The sequence below is a fragment of the Centruroides sculpturatus genome, unplaced genomic scaffold (genome assembly GCF_000671375.1).
Source record: "Centruroides sculpturatus isolate CEXI.00-Female unplaced genomic scaffold, Cexi_2.0 scaffold1826, whole genome shotgun sequence".
NCBI classification, from domain to species: domain Eukaryota; kingdom Metazoa; phylum Arthropoda; class Arachnida; order Scorpiones; family Buthidae; genus Centruroides; species Centruroides sculpturatus.
The window spans coordinates 72,918-86,262 of NW_019386075.1; the positions used below are offsets into that span (position 1 = coordinate 72,918).

The window sequence follows — 13,345 nt, forward strand, 5'->3', positions numbered from 1 at the left end:
CGGGCTGCAGTGAAGCAACGGTTTATAAACCTTGCCTGTTGAGGTGTTCAGTAGCGCCATCTGTTAGCACTGTGAAATACATTAATACTATTTTTAAATAGTTTGAATAGATCTTGTACAATGATTATTTTTATTGGCACAAGAGCCAAATAGGATAAACTACGCTACACAGCTGTATAAATGTAAGTAAATATGGTAGGAAAAAATAAAAGTAAAGAAGTTAAAAATTATTATCCAAAGTGTATCGAACCTATACTACTAATGTCTTTCAGACTAATTTTGTACCTGATCGATTGTTTTGGCCTATATGTATACACGAATATGTTTGCAGCACTGCATAAAGAGGAACCAGAAATGCCGAATACAGAAGTATCGAATTTAAAACATTATATAATTATATTTGCAGTGAGTTTAATTTAACAAAAGCAACACGTAATTCCATAAAATATATCGACAAAATATATCATTAGTAAAATTTACATTAAAACAGTTATGAAAATAACTTTTTGAAATATTGATTTGTATACAAATTTTACTGCTTTAATTAAAATCAATGGCGATTGTTCTAAAAACCTTGGTGAATACATGCGGCTCTACACGAATGTCACGCCATTCTTACCTGCTGTAATAATTAGTAATGCAGTAAAATCCTCACTCCTTACTTAGAGCTTAAACAAAAATGAATATTTTTCAACTTTACTTTATTCTAAAATTAAGTAAATTGTGTTTAAGGTAAGTATTTAATTTAATTTGATTATAATCAATTGAATTTAAAATATAATAAACATTTATATTCAAATTATTCTGAAATCTAAATTAATGTATAAAGAACTCGAATTTGCTCCTTCGTGTTGATAAATTACTAATAAAAAGTATTCATTTTAAATTAACTTAAATCTTTTGAAGAATTAAAACTGCTTATAAGAGTTTATTGAAAGTAATTTGAGAATAGAATAAAAAATTATTATCCATTCATGTTCGTTCTCTTAAACACACAAACAATTGTTACTTTGCCCATTGAACAAAGAAATTGAAACGAATTCTTAACTTTTATTGCTAATTTCAGTTTCAGAAAGTTTTATTTTTTGGTTTGGTCCTACAGCAGCTGAGTTAATAACACAACTGAACACAGACCGCGGTTATGAGTCTGGCCTTTTTGTTCAACAGCTTGAATTGGTTTGGTTTAATTTATTTGATTAGGCAACGAGACACACGTAGTCGACCTTCCGAGAATATGGCTCCCGGAGAATTTTAATGGAAAACCTGCCTCTATTATGGTTGGTGTTACTAACGTAAAGAAAACCAAGAAAACTCCATGTGGCCTGCCCATTGGCCGAACTCGAAGTATTGAACAACTACCACTGTTGTTCGGTAGTTTTATCCACTCGGCACTGGTGGATGTGGCTACTTGGAGCCCTATGAGTTTTTTGTGTCAAACACTAAATAGGAGCCAGTTTACAATTGAAGGCTAACTGGGTGGCACTTTTGCAATATTCTTTTGTTGTGCAACCTTATCCCATAAATTCAATTCTTTCTGTGGGCAAAACCATCTCATACATTTAATTCACAACAAATGGGAGATTTGTCAATGAAGATTACTTTTAAAGTATTTTTTTTTTGGCACTTTGCCTAAGTATTGTGTAGCCATATCTCACCAATACATTCGAATTATAAGGTTCATTAATTGCTCTTCTACAGATTCGTGTTATAAATGAACATTTTTATAATTTTTTATAAATTAATTGTAAAAATAAAGAAGATCCTTATTAATTCTGTTTATGAAAATTGAAAGTTTGTTTTGTTAAGTTGTAGCAATGCAACACTTGGGCGATCTGCTTAGGAGATGCCTTCTCGGCTATCTTTTTAAGGATAACTGACACCTTTTCAGGCGTTACACATATGGATAACAGGCAGGAATCCAAGTCCCAAACTCCCAGTGTTCAAAGAATGTAACTGCTTGGCCACGGGTGGGCCAAAAATTAAAAAAAAAATTCAATTGTATTTTCATTTTCAGCGTAGAATTTGATAGGATCTGGCGCCATGTAGTACCCGATGATTATGATAAATATGATCCTCCCCGTGTTGAAGGTAAGAATGTTGTTATGTAATAAATTTCTTCGAGAATAATTTAATTAATTATACAATTTCTTTTCTGATTTTAACCAGGAAAACCTGTTACTGTTTACTTAAATCTCGAAATATTTGACATTGATGATATAACAGAAACGACGATGGTAAGAGATAAATAATAGCTTTAACGTACGAAATTCTATACGTTTGTGAAAAAATCTCATGCTATATCTTTCAGGATTTCCGAATGCACATGTATCAAACAGAACAATGGAAGGATCCCAGACTGAGACTTGAAATGTTGAACATAACAAATTGTAAAGTACTTCCTCCGAAAGCTGCAAAATCTATCTGGATACCAGATTTGGTTTTTGACAATAGCAAATGGGGGCAACTTTTCCAGTTTTCAATTCCGAATACAGCAATCACAATATATCAAGACAATACTATTGAAAAGATATCTAGGTTTGATTTTTTAATGTTAATCTTAGTAAAGATATTGTGATTATTACGTTTTTAAGTCCATTTATATGTATTCTATATACAGTCAATATATTTCACTACAGACTCTTTTAAATTTTCGCAGTAAATTTTAACGAATTAACTGTTAATAGATAAAGTGATCCCTCAGATATGCTGTAATGTTCTTGTGTTCTAATTCAATGATACGTTCCACAGATATTGGATATCAAAATTCTGAAATTTCCCTATTATTTTGTATAAGAAACACTTTGAAACAATTTAGTATCACGATCACCAGTGTATCATGTGAATATGCTACGCTAGTATAAGGTCTGCAAGAAAAATTTTTACTTTATCTCGCGGGTGTCGGAAGGTTTTTTCGCTAATGAACTTAGAGAATAATAATCATAATACAGCGAAACCTCTGAACTATAGCCTAAAACAAGAACATGAAAAATAGACATTGTTTAGAAATTGGATGTTACTTTGTAATTTTACTTTTTACAGATACAGTTTTCGAGTGTCATGTCCCATGAAACTTCATTATTATCCATTTGATATTCAGCATTGTGTTTTCAAAATATGTTTCCGTAAGAATGATGTTTTAATTTATAATTTAAATGAATAATTTACTATCTTTCTAAATATACTTTCTTAATCTATTAAACTGTTTACAAGAAAGTTTTCCAGGATGTGTATTAACTATTGTTTTCACACAGTAACCAGTTCAAATGAAAAGGCATTGTTAGAGTGGGCAGGTTCTGAAGATAGTCCCTATAAAGATTATGGATCGAGTATTATTTTTACAGAAGATATTCAACCCCTTAAGTATGAAGTGAAGATGCCGAAAGCTCGCAAAGGAACCGAGATATATATTGGCGGTAAGTAAAAATGACTATATTCAAATTTAAATGTAGATTAATATTGTTTTTTCTATAACCAGGAAGTTTTAGTTACTTGGCTGTACATTTTACTTTTATTCGTCGCCTAACTGGCAAAATAATTAATGTTTACGTACCGAGTAGTTTGGTAGTGGTTCTTTCGTGGTTATCATTCTGGTTAGACGTGAATTCGGTTCCTGCTCGAATCACGCTGGGAGTGACGTCCATTTTGACACTAATTACGCAAGTGGTACAATCCAGATCGTACAGTCCACCCGTTAACTACGTCAAAGCTTTGGATATTTGGTTATTTGCCTGTACCTCATTTGTAACTGCTTCTTTAATAGAATATGCATTAGCCCATCAACTGACAGATCCTAGTTCACAAGTACGTTGAAAACATTACAGTTTTTGAAAAATTCAATAGTATTAAGTATGTACTGCTTATTTTTTAAAATGTATTTTGCAGAAACGTGAGTCATCTCCCAGTAAATCCAGAGGAAAACAAACTGACAAGCGTAGTAATTCTAAGGAGAAACTAATTAAAGTTGAAAGCAGATGGAGATATAAGTTTTGTAACACACTGAAAGCAAGAAGATCAGTGAATAGATTGGATTTTTACTCGAGATTTGTGTTTCCACTATTGTTTTTTATGTTTACATTGTCTTACTGGTGTTACTTCCTGGGGCTTAGAGATAATGCAATTCATGAAGATTAATTTTCCACACGAGGATATTTTGCTTTATGGTTTACCTTGAAGTAGGATTTCTCTAACGGGATCCTGTAATCCAGGCTGATTTTTTAACCCGGCAAATAATCGGAGGTATTCTTTTTATCCTGGGAAATCCCGTAAAATGTTTAAAAGTTCATATTTTTCATATTTTGTGTTAAGATTGAGAAAATTTTGCAAATAGAAAGTATAATTAACTCATAAACTGTCAGAACACATTTGTATTTGTTAATTTTAAACCTGCTTATTCGTTTTATAAATTATTGCTCGTTATGACACGCCACAGATTGTGAATATTCAATATGTAGCTTATTTGTGGTAAGACTCTACTCTGGAAACTTTTTACTTGTCAGAACCTGTAAAATCTTGTAAAATTGCACTGATGCCGTTAATATTTAACCATGCTCAATAGCTTGAATACTGCATTATGCCGGATTGTGCAAACTCGGCAAAGATACAAACGAGTACAAACCATTCAAGTATGAAGTTTCTATTTATAAACCTAATTATTAAAGCCAAACGAACTGCCGAATTATCGGGCTATAAGCTCGATGCCGCTATTAAAACAGCAGAGGTAGATAAATTAAGAATACTGGACGGCAAAAAAAGTACTGTGACGCATCTTGAAAACAAACTAAAAATCTTCGCGGCTACAGGTTAAAAACACATAACCTCTGTCTTCTCTTAAATGCATTAAACACGATTCAACCCGCATCAGTTGAATCAAAAAGGGCATTCTCGGTATCACGACTTTTCATTATTAAAATAAGAATCAGATCGAGTGACTGCGGTATTGACAATTTTTGTTTTTAAAAATCTTATTATAAAAATTTACAATAATATTTTGTAATTATGTTTTATTTATGAACGAAATAAACATACTTTGAATCTTGAAAACATTCATACAAATCCTGAAATTTATGCAATTTTATTAAATGAATCTTCAAATTCCAAGTATTGAAAGATTGAACTATTGTACTTTTCTGTGTTTACGGCGTTTCTCGAATTAAATAATATGTTTAAATTTAATGTGAAAAGTCACTGAGAAGCAAAAAACATCTGTATTCCTGAATATTTATATATATTATCTCGAGAAATTTTGATAACTTATACAAAATTCAAGAAAGATTTACTTCTTAATGCAATGCGCAGGTATAAATAACTATGGCAGTGAGATGCATGAAAATAACAATTTTACAAATTTATGCTAATCATATATTTGCATATAAGAAAAGAAAACAATATAAGTCAACAATATATACCGAAAGTTCTGTATTCAGTACACTATTGTTTTTACCAATCTTTGCCTAGATTCAAAAGGGTGTTTTGGACAACGAGTAGAAGTAAATTATGAATATATAGGTGATCAGTAGTTTCAATTACGCGAATCATCTTTAATGTGTTCATTTTGAGCATGTTTAAAATATTATTTGAATTTATTTAAATTATTTTAAGCAGTATAATAAAGAAATTTACTTGAATTTACTGAATATTCCTCATTGCATTGCTTCAATTACTACTTCAATTTTTGATGACTATCTTTATTTTAGATATCTTTTAATCTATGGTGTAGATACATATCTTATTTACTTAATAAAAGAAAATCTGTAATATTGTTTTCATAAAACAGGATGTCCAAACTATAGTTCAGTTCAGTTCAGTTTATTTTATTTATAACATACCAATGGTAAATATCCGGTGCCGTAGAAGATAACCGGGTAGAATCGCGTACAGGAGAATAAACAAGATTGATACAAAGGGGTGCATCAGTACAAACAAACAAAGCGCGTATATACAAACATATAGAGTATATACAATGGTACAATGAAAACAGTGGAAAGACACTAAGAGTAAGCTGTCCAAACTACAACTGACAGCAATATGTTTTGTAAATTTCTTCTCGCATCATAATTCATGTAAATAGTAACATAAAATTTAAAGTGATATTTTTAATGCTAAATATATTTCGGTTCAGCAAGAATTACAAGAGAATTGTGCTAAAGAATCAGTAATTATACAAGCTAACCACTAAATACTAATCATGTGTTCGTGCCTCAGAACGGGCAGGACACTTAGAGTTATTCGTAGTTTCTACACATGTCCAACACTTAAATAAAGATCAGTTTTCCATATAAATTGCTGTCGGGAGGCAATTTCCATAGCAGATCGCCCATGTGTCACATTGCTGTATATTATCAAACCAAACCAAGTTTGGCCATCCTGTTATACGGCATTAAAATTAGTTACGAAAATATAATAATAACATCGATTAGTACGAAACAGACAAATAATGTTCACGCAATATCAGAAATTATATACACTAGGTGCATTAGACTCTCGATTAACCGGGATAAAGAAAAATGTTACTCTAATTAATAAATAACGCAGATAATTCAATACAACAATACCATTTACAGACCTCACCCTAGTAACTTGGAATAAACTGAAAACTTCAGGAAATTTTGTCATTCCTTTCTTTTCCTTCTACTGACCAATATTCAGCAAATCGAACGAGTCATAAAACGATTTTTGATGACTTGTAGCCGGATTGATAGCCGATTAACTGACTTGTAAAAAGCATATTTGAAAAATGTTTGAGGAAGTTTGTAGAAAGCAGGAACAAGTTTTATATTCATCGAGGAATTCGACCAAGACAAATGTTTTATGCAGACAAAGTTTCCAGACGATTCTAGAAACCATGCCCTTCAAACTTTCTTTTATAAGACATGGTTTCTCCAACGTAATTTACAGAAACGTTTGGAGAAATCTTGTCTTGCATTCTCGAAATTCTTGAAACCTTGTCTTGTAATCTCTCCACTACACTCGAAAAACTCCTTATGCAGGAAAAGAAAAATATTGTGTATCAGTAGATTTTATGGTGGCTTGACCTTTATTAGTAGAAAGTTATATGGTATAAAGAAAGTTATATGGTATAAAGTAAAATAAAAAATGTTTATATATTTTATACATAAAAAAAATTTCTTGCGAACTAACAAAAATGTAAAATATGTTAAAATTGCCATAGAAGAGACTTATACACTAATTTTCATGTTAGAACACACGGAATTAATAAGACATTCAACGCTTTTATTTTTTAACATGTACTAATAAGCCGTTAGACATTACATCGAATAGGTAGTTCCAGTAGACACTTGTCGAAATAGACACTCGTACCGACACCTGATGACATGATGTTTGCATTCGAAGAAGTTCTAATTCTGAAACAAATTTATATACCAGGAAGTGCTAGCGCTTCTTGAAATTACGAGTTTTCGAATACAGCAATTACTCATTAAAGTTCGCATTTCAAAAAAGGCATAATTCGTGAATTAGTAAACAGAATGTAGTCATATTTCACAGGGAGACTTCTATGGCAATAGAGTTTTATTTACAGTTAGTTACAAAAATGTCCGATAGGATGGTATAAGGCACTGAACACGGTAGCGGGTAACTCAAAATGTCTCAAAACTTACGTTACACATGGTTACCCAAAGTATGTTGTGTAACCAGTCGATCGAACATTTAATTTTCGTAATGTCACGTAAAGCTTTTATTAGAAAATATAATAAATGGTGCAGCATTATATAAGCAAAAAGTAATCGTTCGTAATAAATGCAAAATGTAGTTCTGAATACATTATGCATTTCTAAGTAACAACTCGCATGTTTGAATAATGTCAAGGTTTCTATCTATAAATTCACTACGCATAGCAACCAACTAACTTTATTTTTCGTATTATTGCATCTTCATCTTTCTTTTAGATGAAAAATAATAAAAACCCTAATAATAATTTTAATTCTGCAATATACAGATTGAGGCAATAAACTATCGCTTAAGGAAGAAAAATACTGTTTTATTTAATTTTCAAAATAATGTAAACAAAAATAATTAAGTTTAATAACAGGTAATATGGCGATATAATGTTTAAAATGTTTACAAACGTAGCCTTAAATCACGCTATTTTTTGCGTAAATTTGTGAAGCGAAAATTTAATTATAGGTTCAAGTGCTCAGCGATATAAAAAAAAAGAGTGAAAAACCCTGGTCTAGACCTCGAGTGAACATTAGTTCTATATTACACCGCTGCGGCAAACAGTGCCAACAACCAGAAGCTCGATTTGTGGTATTTTCTAGTTGTAATTATAAATTACGAAGTCTTTATTCCTAATTACTATCAGTTAAAAATAAAAATAAGTTAACTTTTTAGATTGGCTCCTTACTTAAAAATGAATTATTTCTCCATAAAACAATACTATAATGTTTTTGTAAAATGGAATTTTGTATTTCATTAAGCTCCTCTATAAGGTGAAATAATGAATAAAATAAAATATAAGGGGACTAAAGTTGATATTTTTTCACTCTAAATATATTTAAAGATTTTTCTGGCTACAATTCCAAAAGTTATGTTAGATCTGTAAACAAGAAATCATAATACAGTGAAAGCTCTATTAACGCACACTTTCGAATAGCGGAAATCTCTACTTAACGGGCATTTTTACAATCTCCAGACCCTTCAAATAGGATATGAATTACATTTATTTCTAAATAACAGGCACCGTTCTCCATAACCAACGTTACGAAAACGTAAACGACCGCCTTTAATATTCTGGAAGAATTAATTATGTACGAAATACTGTATTTCAAAACTAAAACAAAGAATCGATTCAAATTCTCTTTCAGAGAACGAATTTTTACTGAATTTTGACCCATTAATAAATTTTTTCAGAGTTATTTATTCATTTGACAAGAATCGTTGTACAGTACCAATGAAGAATAGACTTTTAAATATTTATGTTTTATAAGTCATATGTACTGTACAATTACGCGTATTAAAGATTATAGACATACAAAAAACATGTTGAATTAGAAAACCGGAAAATTTCCAATAAAATTCAGGAGGATGAGCAATAGCGAGGTAATTTTTACATAAAGAATTTCCAAGTCAGGGGCAACAGTAAATACGACTGGCAACAACACGATTGAACAATAAAATGGGCGCCGCCATTTAACTGGTCGATATCCATTGGCCACATGAAGATACGGAAAAGAGACAACTACAAGAGTTACACGCAAGTGTACGAGTAGATTATGAGGTTCCAAAAAGAGCCACAGTTGTGTGGTAGATTCTCTACAGCTGAAACCGCAGAAAATGTCCTGGAGAATTTTCCACAGAACTCTAGCTGTTTGTGAAACCTTAGATCGTCTTGTTCTACTTGTTTAGTTGTTTCCCTACTGTATCAGAACGTGCCAATGAATGTCGATCAGTTTTTGTCAAAAATAGCACAACAGTACATCGCTCTTGCATCGCGCACTGCTAGAAAGACGCTGCCAATTTATCGGCCCGTTGTGTTATCGCTCATCAACAACGCTGCCTCTTATTTAGAAATTACCACATTTTGCTCATTCTCTCGACTTTTAATGTGGGATTTTTCCGGTTTTCTATGTAATGAACGTTGTAATTTTTGCAATAAACTAAAGAACAATACTCAAAATTTTTGTCGCAAGCATCATCAAATGAGATACATTTTTACATAACATTGCACAGTACTGTTTGTGTACTTACTGCTGTATTGTCACTCGCATTTCCTTTACGCTTCTGATTTAATTGCTGGTTTTTGTTTTGTAATACAAGTAGTACCACCAATAACAGCAAGTAAATGTGATAAATAGAATTGGAAATATAAATCTAGAATGAAAATCAAAACAATTAACACGTTTTTCAGATTTTAGAACTTTATACATGTTTTCTTTATCTTTATCTTCAAAAATTTTTGTCCTCCTCTCTGCCCATTTATTCGAAGAAGATTGCTCCTGAAAATAAAATTTATCTTTAAAACTGATTTCATTCACTATAGCTATTATTAAAATTTTATAAATTAATTAACTTAATAAAATTATCTTACTTTGGGTTGGTATACATTGAGCTGATATGAAAGAGCATACTCTAGCAATGACGCTGTAACAAAAAACGTACACACAAATAACCATATATCAAGAGCTTTGATGTAATTAACAGATGGAGTGTATGATCTAGATTGCGCAATTTGTGTAGTAAGTGTAAGAATTGATGTCACTCCTAGTGTAATACGAGCAGGAACCGCATTTACATGCAGCCAGAAGGATAACCAAGAGAGAGCCACGACTAAGCTACTAGGAAAGTAAGTGTTAATTAAGCTACTAGTTACTCGACGTACAAAAGTAAAATTGGCCATTAAACAACTGTAATTTCCTGCAATATAAAGCATTTCATTATAAATTTCGTAAGAAAATGTTTCGTACACAACACTTACCCCTTAACCAAATTTCAGTAACTCTACGAGGCTTTGGCACTTTCATTTCATACTTTAGTGGTTGAATATCTTCTAGTAAAATGATACTCGGGCCTCTTACTTTGTATGGACTACTTTCGGCATCGGACCAGTCAAGAATTAACTTTTTCCCATCATTACACACTAATAATAAATGTGTAATCTATTATTATTTATTTTAATTACTAAAATATGGTAGTTTTTATTAGGTATAGGGTGTCCACACGTAAAATATACACTTTAAACCACTTTGGAGACGAAACTGTTTGAAATAGATTAAGAAAATTATATAGATGCGTTTATCTCGAGACGGGGAAACTGTGGACAGAATTTCGAAAATAGTTACACTATTCATCGGTAGGGTCTACAACGCCGCCACTGTCACTTGTACACAGTTCTTTGTAAAAGCATACTGCAAACATTTATCATTCATAAACTACAATATAGAGTTGTTTCAGTAACAGCAAGTTAATTAATACAAAACAATTACAATTCTTACTAGTAGAGAGGGGTTCTACAACGTCACAACACTATTAAAGAAGCGGTTTAACAATCCGAGTCACATATAACATATTGCAATCGAGTTATCATATTAGCAACAGCTTAGTGCAACATATCGGAGCTAATAAGACTCCATTTTTAAATTTGGCTTCTTAGTTCTGATAAATACACAACTTCACCGTATAAATCCTGGATTTCAAATAGCTGCACGACCAGAAGTCACAAGGTGATAGATCGGATGAACGATCATGCTTCATAATCATCCTTTCATTGTCAAACAATTAGACAATACGTCTCTCACAATAACTATGTTATATGAATGTGATTTACTAAAAATCCCCATTATTATTATATAGAAGTGCCCAAATTTACAGCATGCGTTTAAAAAGCACGTTAAACGGTTTCTTTGATATTGCTGTGAGAGTAGCACTGTTAAACGCCAGAGAGAAGAAAAATGTAACCAACTTTGAAATTCTGTCCAAAGTTTTCCTGTTTCTAGATAAACGCGCGAACAAAATTTCATTACTCTATCTCGAACAGTTTTGTCTCCAAAATGATTTAAAGTGGCAACGTTACTTCTAGACACAGTGCAACTTACTAGAGCTTATTTTGAAGACACAATGTTGAGTGTCTAAAGGATAGTTATTCAGATTCATAGGGCAAGAAACACGAAAGCTATACCTGTGAAGAAACATGTGCTACTTATAACAGTTTAAAACTTTAGCAATCTTAAATCAGGAACTTCACATACCTCGAAACTTTCTGAATTGTTTCATCTTTGTTTATTTTAATCGCTGTATTTGGAAGCGAAAACTGAAAAAGTTGACCCGATTTGCTATTACCGAATACCAAATCTGGAATCCAAAGCAATTTTTCAGCAATTGGGGGAAGCACTTTTATACGTGTTAAATTTAGCAAATTAAGTTTTAACCTAGGATCTTTCCAAAATTCATTTTGATATAAATGCATACGAAAGTCCTGGAAATAGAAAAGTATGCAATTATGAATGAGTGTGAAAGCTCAATCCATGAGATTGTTTCCTTACCATCGTTCGCTCTCTTATTTCATCTACGTCCATAATTTGTAGGTTTACATAAACGACAACTGGTTTACCTAAAACAAAACTTTGTATAGTTTAATAATATATAAAATATTAAATAAAATGGGTTAATAAACGCTGACTAGAGAAATACTTAGCAGTCTACATACAACTAAATTTGGCAGGGGGTTCATTTCAATACATGCGTAAACATATCTAAAAAAACAAAGTTAGTATCAAACGCCTTATTGTGGCACACCAGGTGCTTTATATCTTACTTCACGTGACTTTGGTTGTTTGAAACACTTAAAAATTGTACTTTGTCGAGGTCATTTTGCAAATTTAGAACACTGAAAGTGCATCAAACTCTGGGTCGTAGTTCATGGCCTTTGAGTTTTGCGGCTTCAAAATAATGCTGAGCACACCATAATGAGCTGTAAAACCTGCATCGTGCAGTTCTCCATAGTATATCTTGTATTGCCTGTTGCGCGAAAAGTGCCGTAGTGGCGAGCTTTTTTACTAATCATTCTCGTGTGAAATTTTAGCGTAACAGATTTTGTTGCATTTAGACACGCGGAAAAAGCGACTATACTATAGAAGTCTATAGGATTTCAGAGAAAAAAGGAGATAATAGAAGTTAGTTACCATCGACGACAGGCGGTGTATGCTTATCATAATCATCTGGTATCACATCTAACAGGTATTTTCCACGTTGAAAACTAGAGAAAAATAAATAAATTTCAAGAAAATTCATATTTACTTGAAAAATAAAGTAACTTTTAGGTAATTTCTTATAAAAAGCTTTATTTATATTATTTTTTTCAAATAAATGACTCACCTTGCTGACATTCTACATATTAAAGTTATAAAATTTTAATATAAAATGGGCCAATTTGTACAACTTTTAATTATTATCTGTTCAATAGGAAAGATAATTTTAATTAATTATGAGTATTTTTAAAATCCAACCATTTCTAACTAAGCTATGGAACATGATTCAAAGGAACTGTCGCTGTTGATAACAGATATTTTTTGTCCTTGTTTTGTCAGTTGTTCTTTAATTTTAATTATTTTAATTACTACTTTCAATTTAGAATATTAAGTATCGATTTGTTTTTCTCTTCGTGGAACTTATTTATTTCATATGCAGCATTATTGATGTATTCGATGTCCTGTGTAAACAATTTAAAATGTATGTATAGTAAATTATATGTTATAGTAAATTAATTATTTTAGATATTCTTGTTTGTGAGAGAGTCATTAAAATTATAAATAGTGGCAAAATTATACCAGAACGAACTATAATTGCAGAATTTAACAGTTCATTCTTTATATTTACATTTGTTTTCTTGCAA

General features: G+C 31.5%; 2 protein-coding genes across 2 annotated transcripts; one reads left to right on the top strand and one right to left on the bottom strand.

Moving 5' to 3' along the window:
- Window positions 1-1,899: 1,899 nt before the first annotated feature.
- LOC111613440 (glycine receptor subunit alpha-4-like) lies at window positions 1,900-4,131 on the top strand. Its single transcript, XM_023354798.1, has 8 exons — window positions 1,900-1,949; window positions 2,015-2,088; window positions 2,167-2,234; window positions 2,309-2,535; window positions 3,040-3,122; window positions 3,252-3,413; window positions 3,476-3,801; window positions 3,883-4,131. Exons 1-8 carry the CDS (start codon window positions 1,900-1,902, stop codon window positions 4,129-4,131), a joined length of 1,239 nt encoding a protein of 412 aa, XP_023210566.1.
- A 5,860-nt stretch (window positions 4,132-9,991) lies between these two features.
- On the bottom strand, window positions 9,992-12,839 carry LOC111613441 (glycine receptor subunit alpha-3-like). The gene is made up of 8 exons (XM_023354799.1): window positions 12,829-12,839; window positions 12,636-12,709; window positions 11,997-12,064; window positions 11,703-11,929; window positions 11,550-11,632; window positions 10,433-10,594; window positions 10,046-10,371; window positions 9,992-9,997 (listed from the first exon to the last, which is right to left on the bottom strand). The coding sequence occupies exons 1-8, from the start codon at window positions 12,837-12,839 to the stop codon at window positions 9,992-9,994; spliced, it is 957 nt and encodes a 318-aa protein (XP_023210567.1).
- Between the last annotated feature and the right edge of the window lie 506 nt (window positions 12,840-13,345).

Excerpts from the sequence above, each read along its gene's own strand:
- LOC111613440 (XM_023354798.1), top strand. The coding sequence starts at position 1,900 with ATGGATAACAGGCAGGAATCCAAGTCCCAAACTCCCAGTGTTCAAAGA. Across the intron at positions 1,950-2,014 it reads ACTCCCAGTGTTCAAAGAAT|CGTAGAATTTGATAGGATCT; the intron begins GTAACTGCTTGG and ends TTTCATTTTCAG. Across the intron at positions 2,235-2,308 it reads ATATAACAGAAACGACGATG|GATTTCCGAATGCACATGTA; the intron begins GTAAGAGATAAA and ends TATATCTTTCAG.
- LOC111613441 (XM_023354799.1), bottom strand. Across the intron at positions 12,065-12,635 it reads TACACCGCCTGTCGTCGATG|GTAAACCAGTTGTCGTTTAT; the intron begins GTAACTAACTTC and ends GTTTTGTTTTAG. Across the intron at positions 11,930-11,996 it reads AAATAAGAGAGCGAACGATG|GACTTTCGTATGCATTTATA; the intron begins GTAAGGAAACAA and ends TTCTATTTCCAG.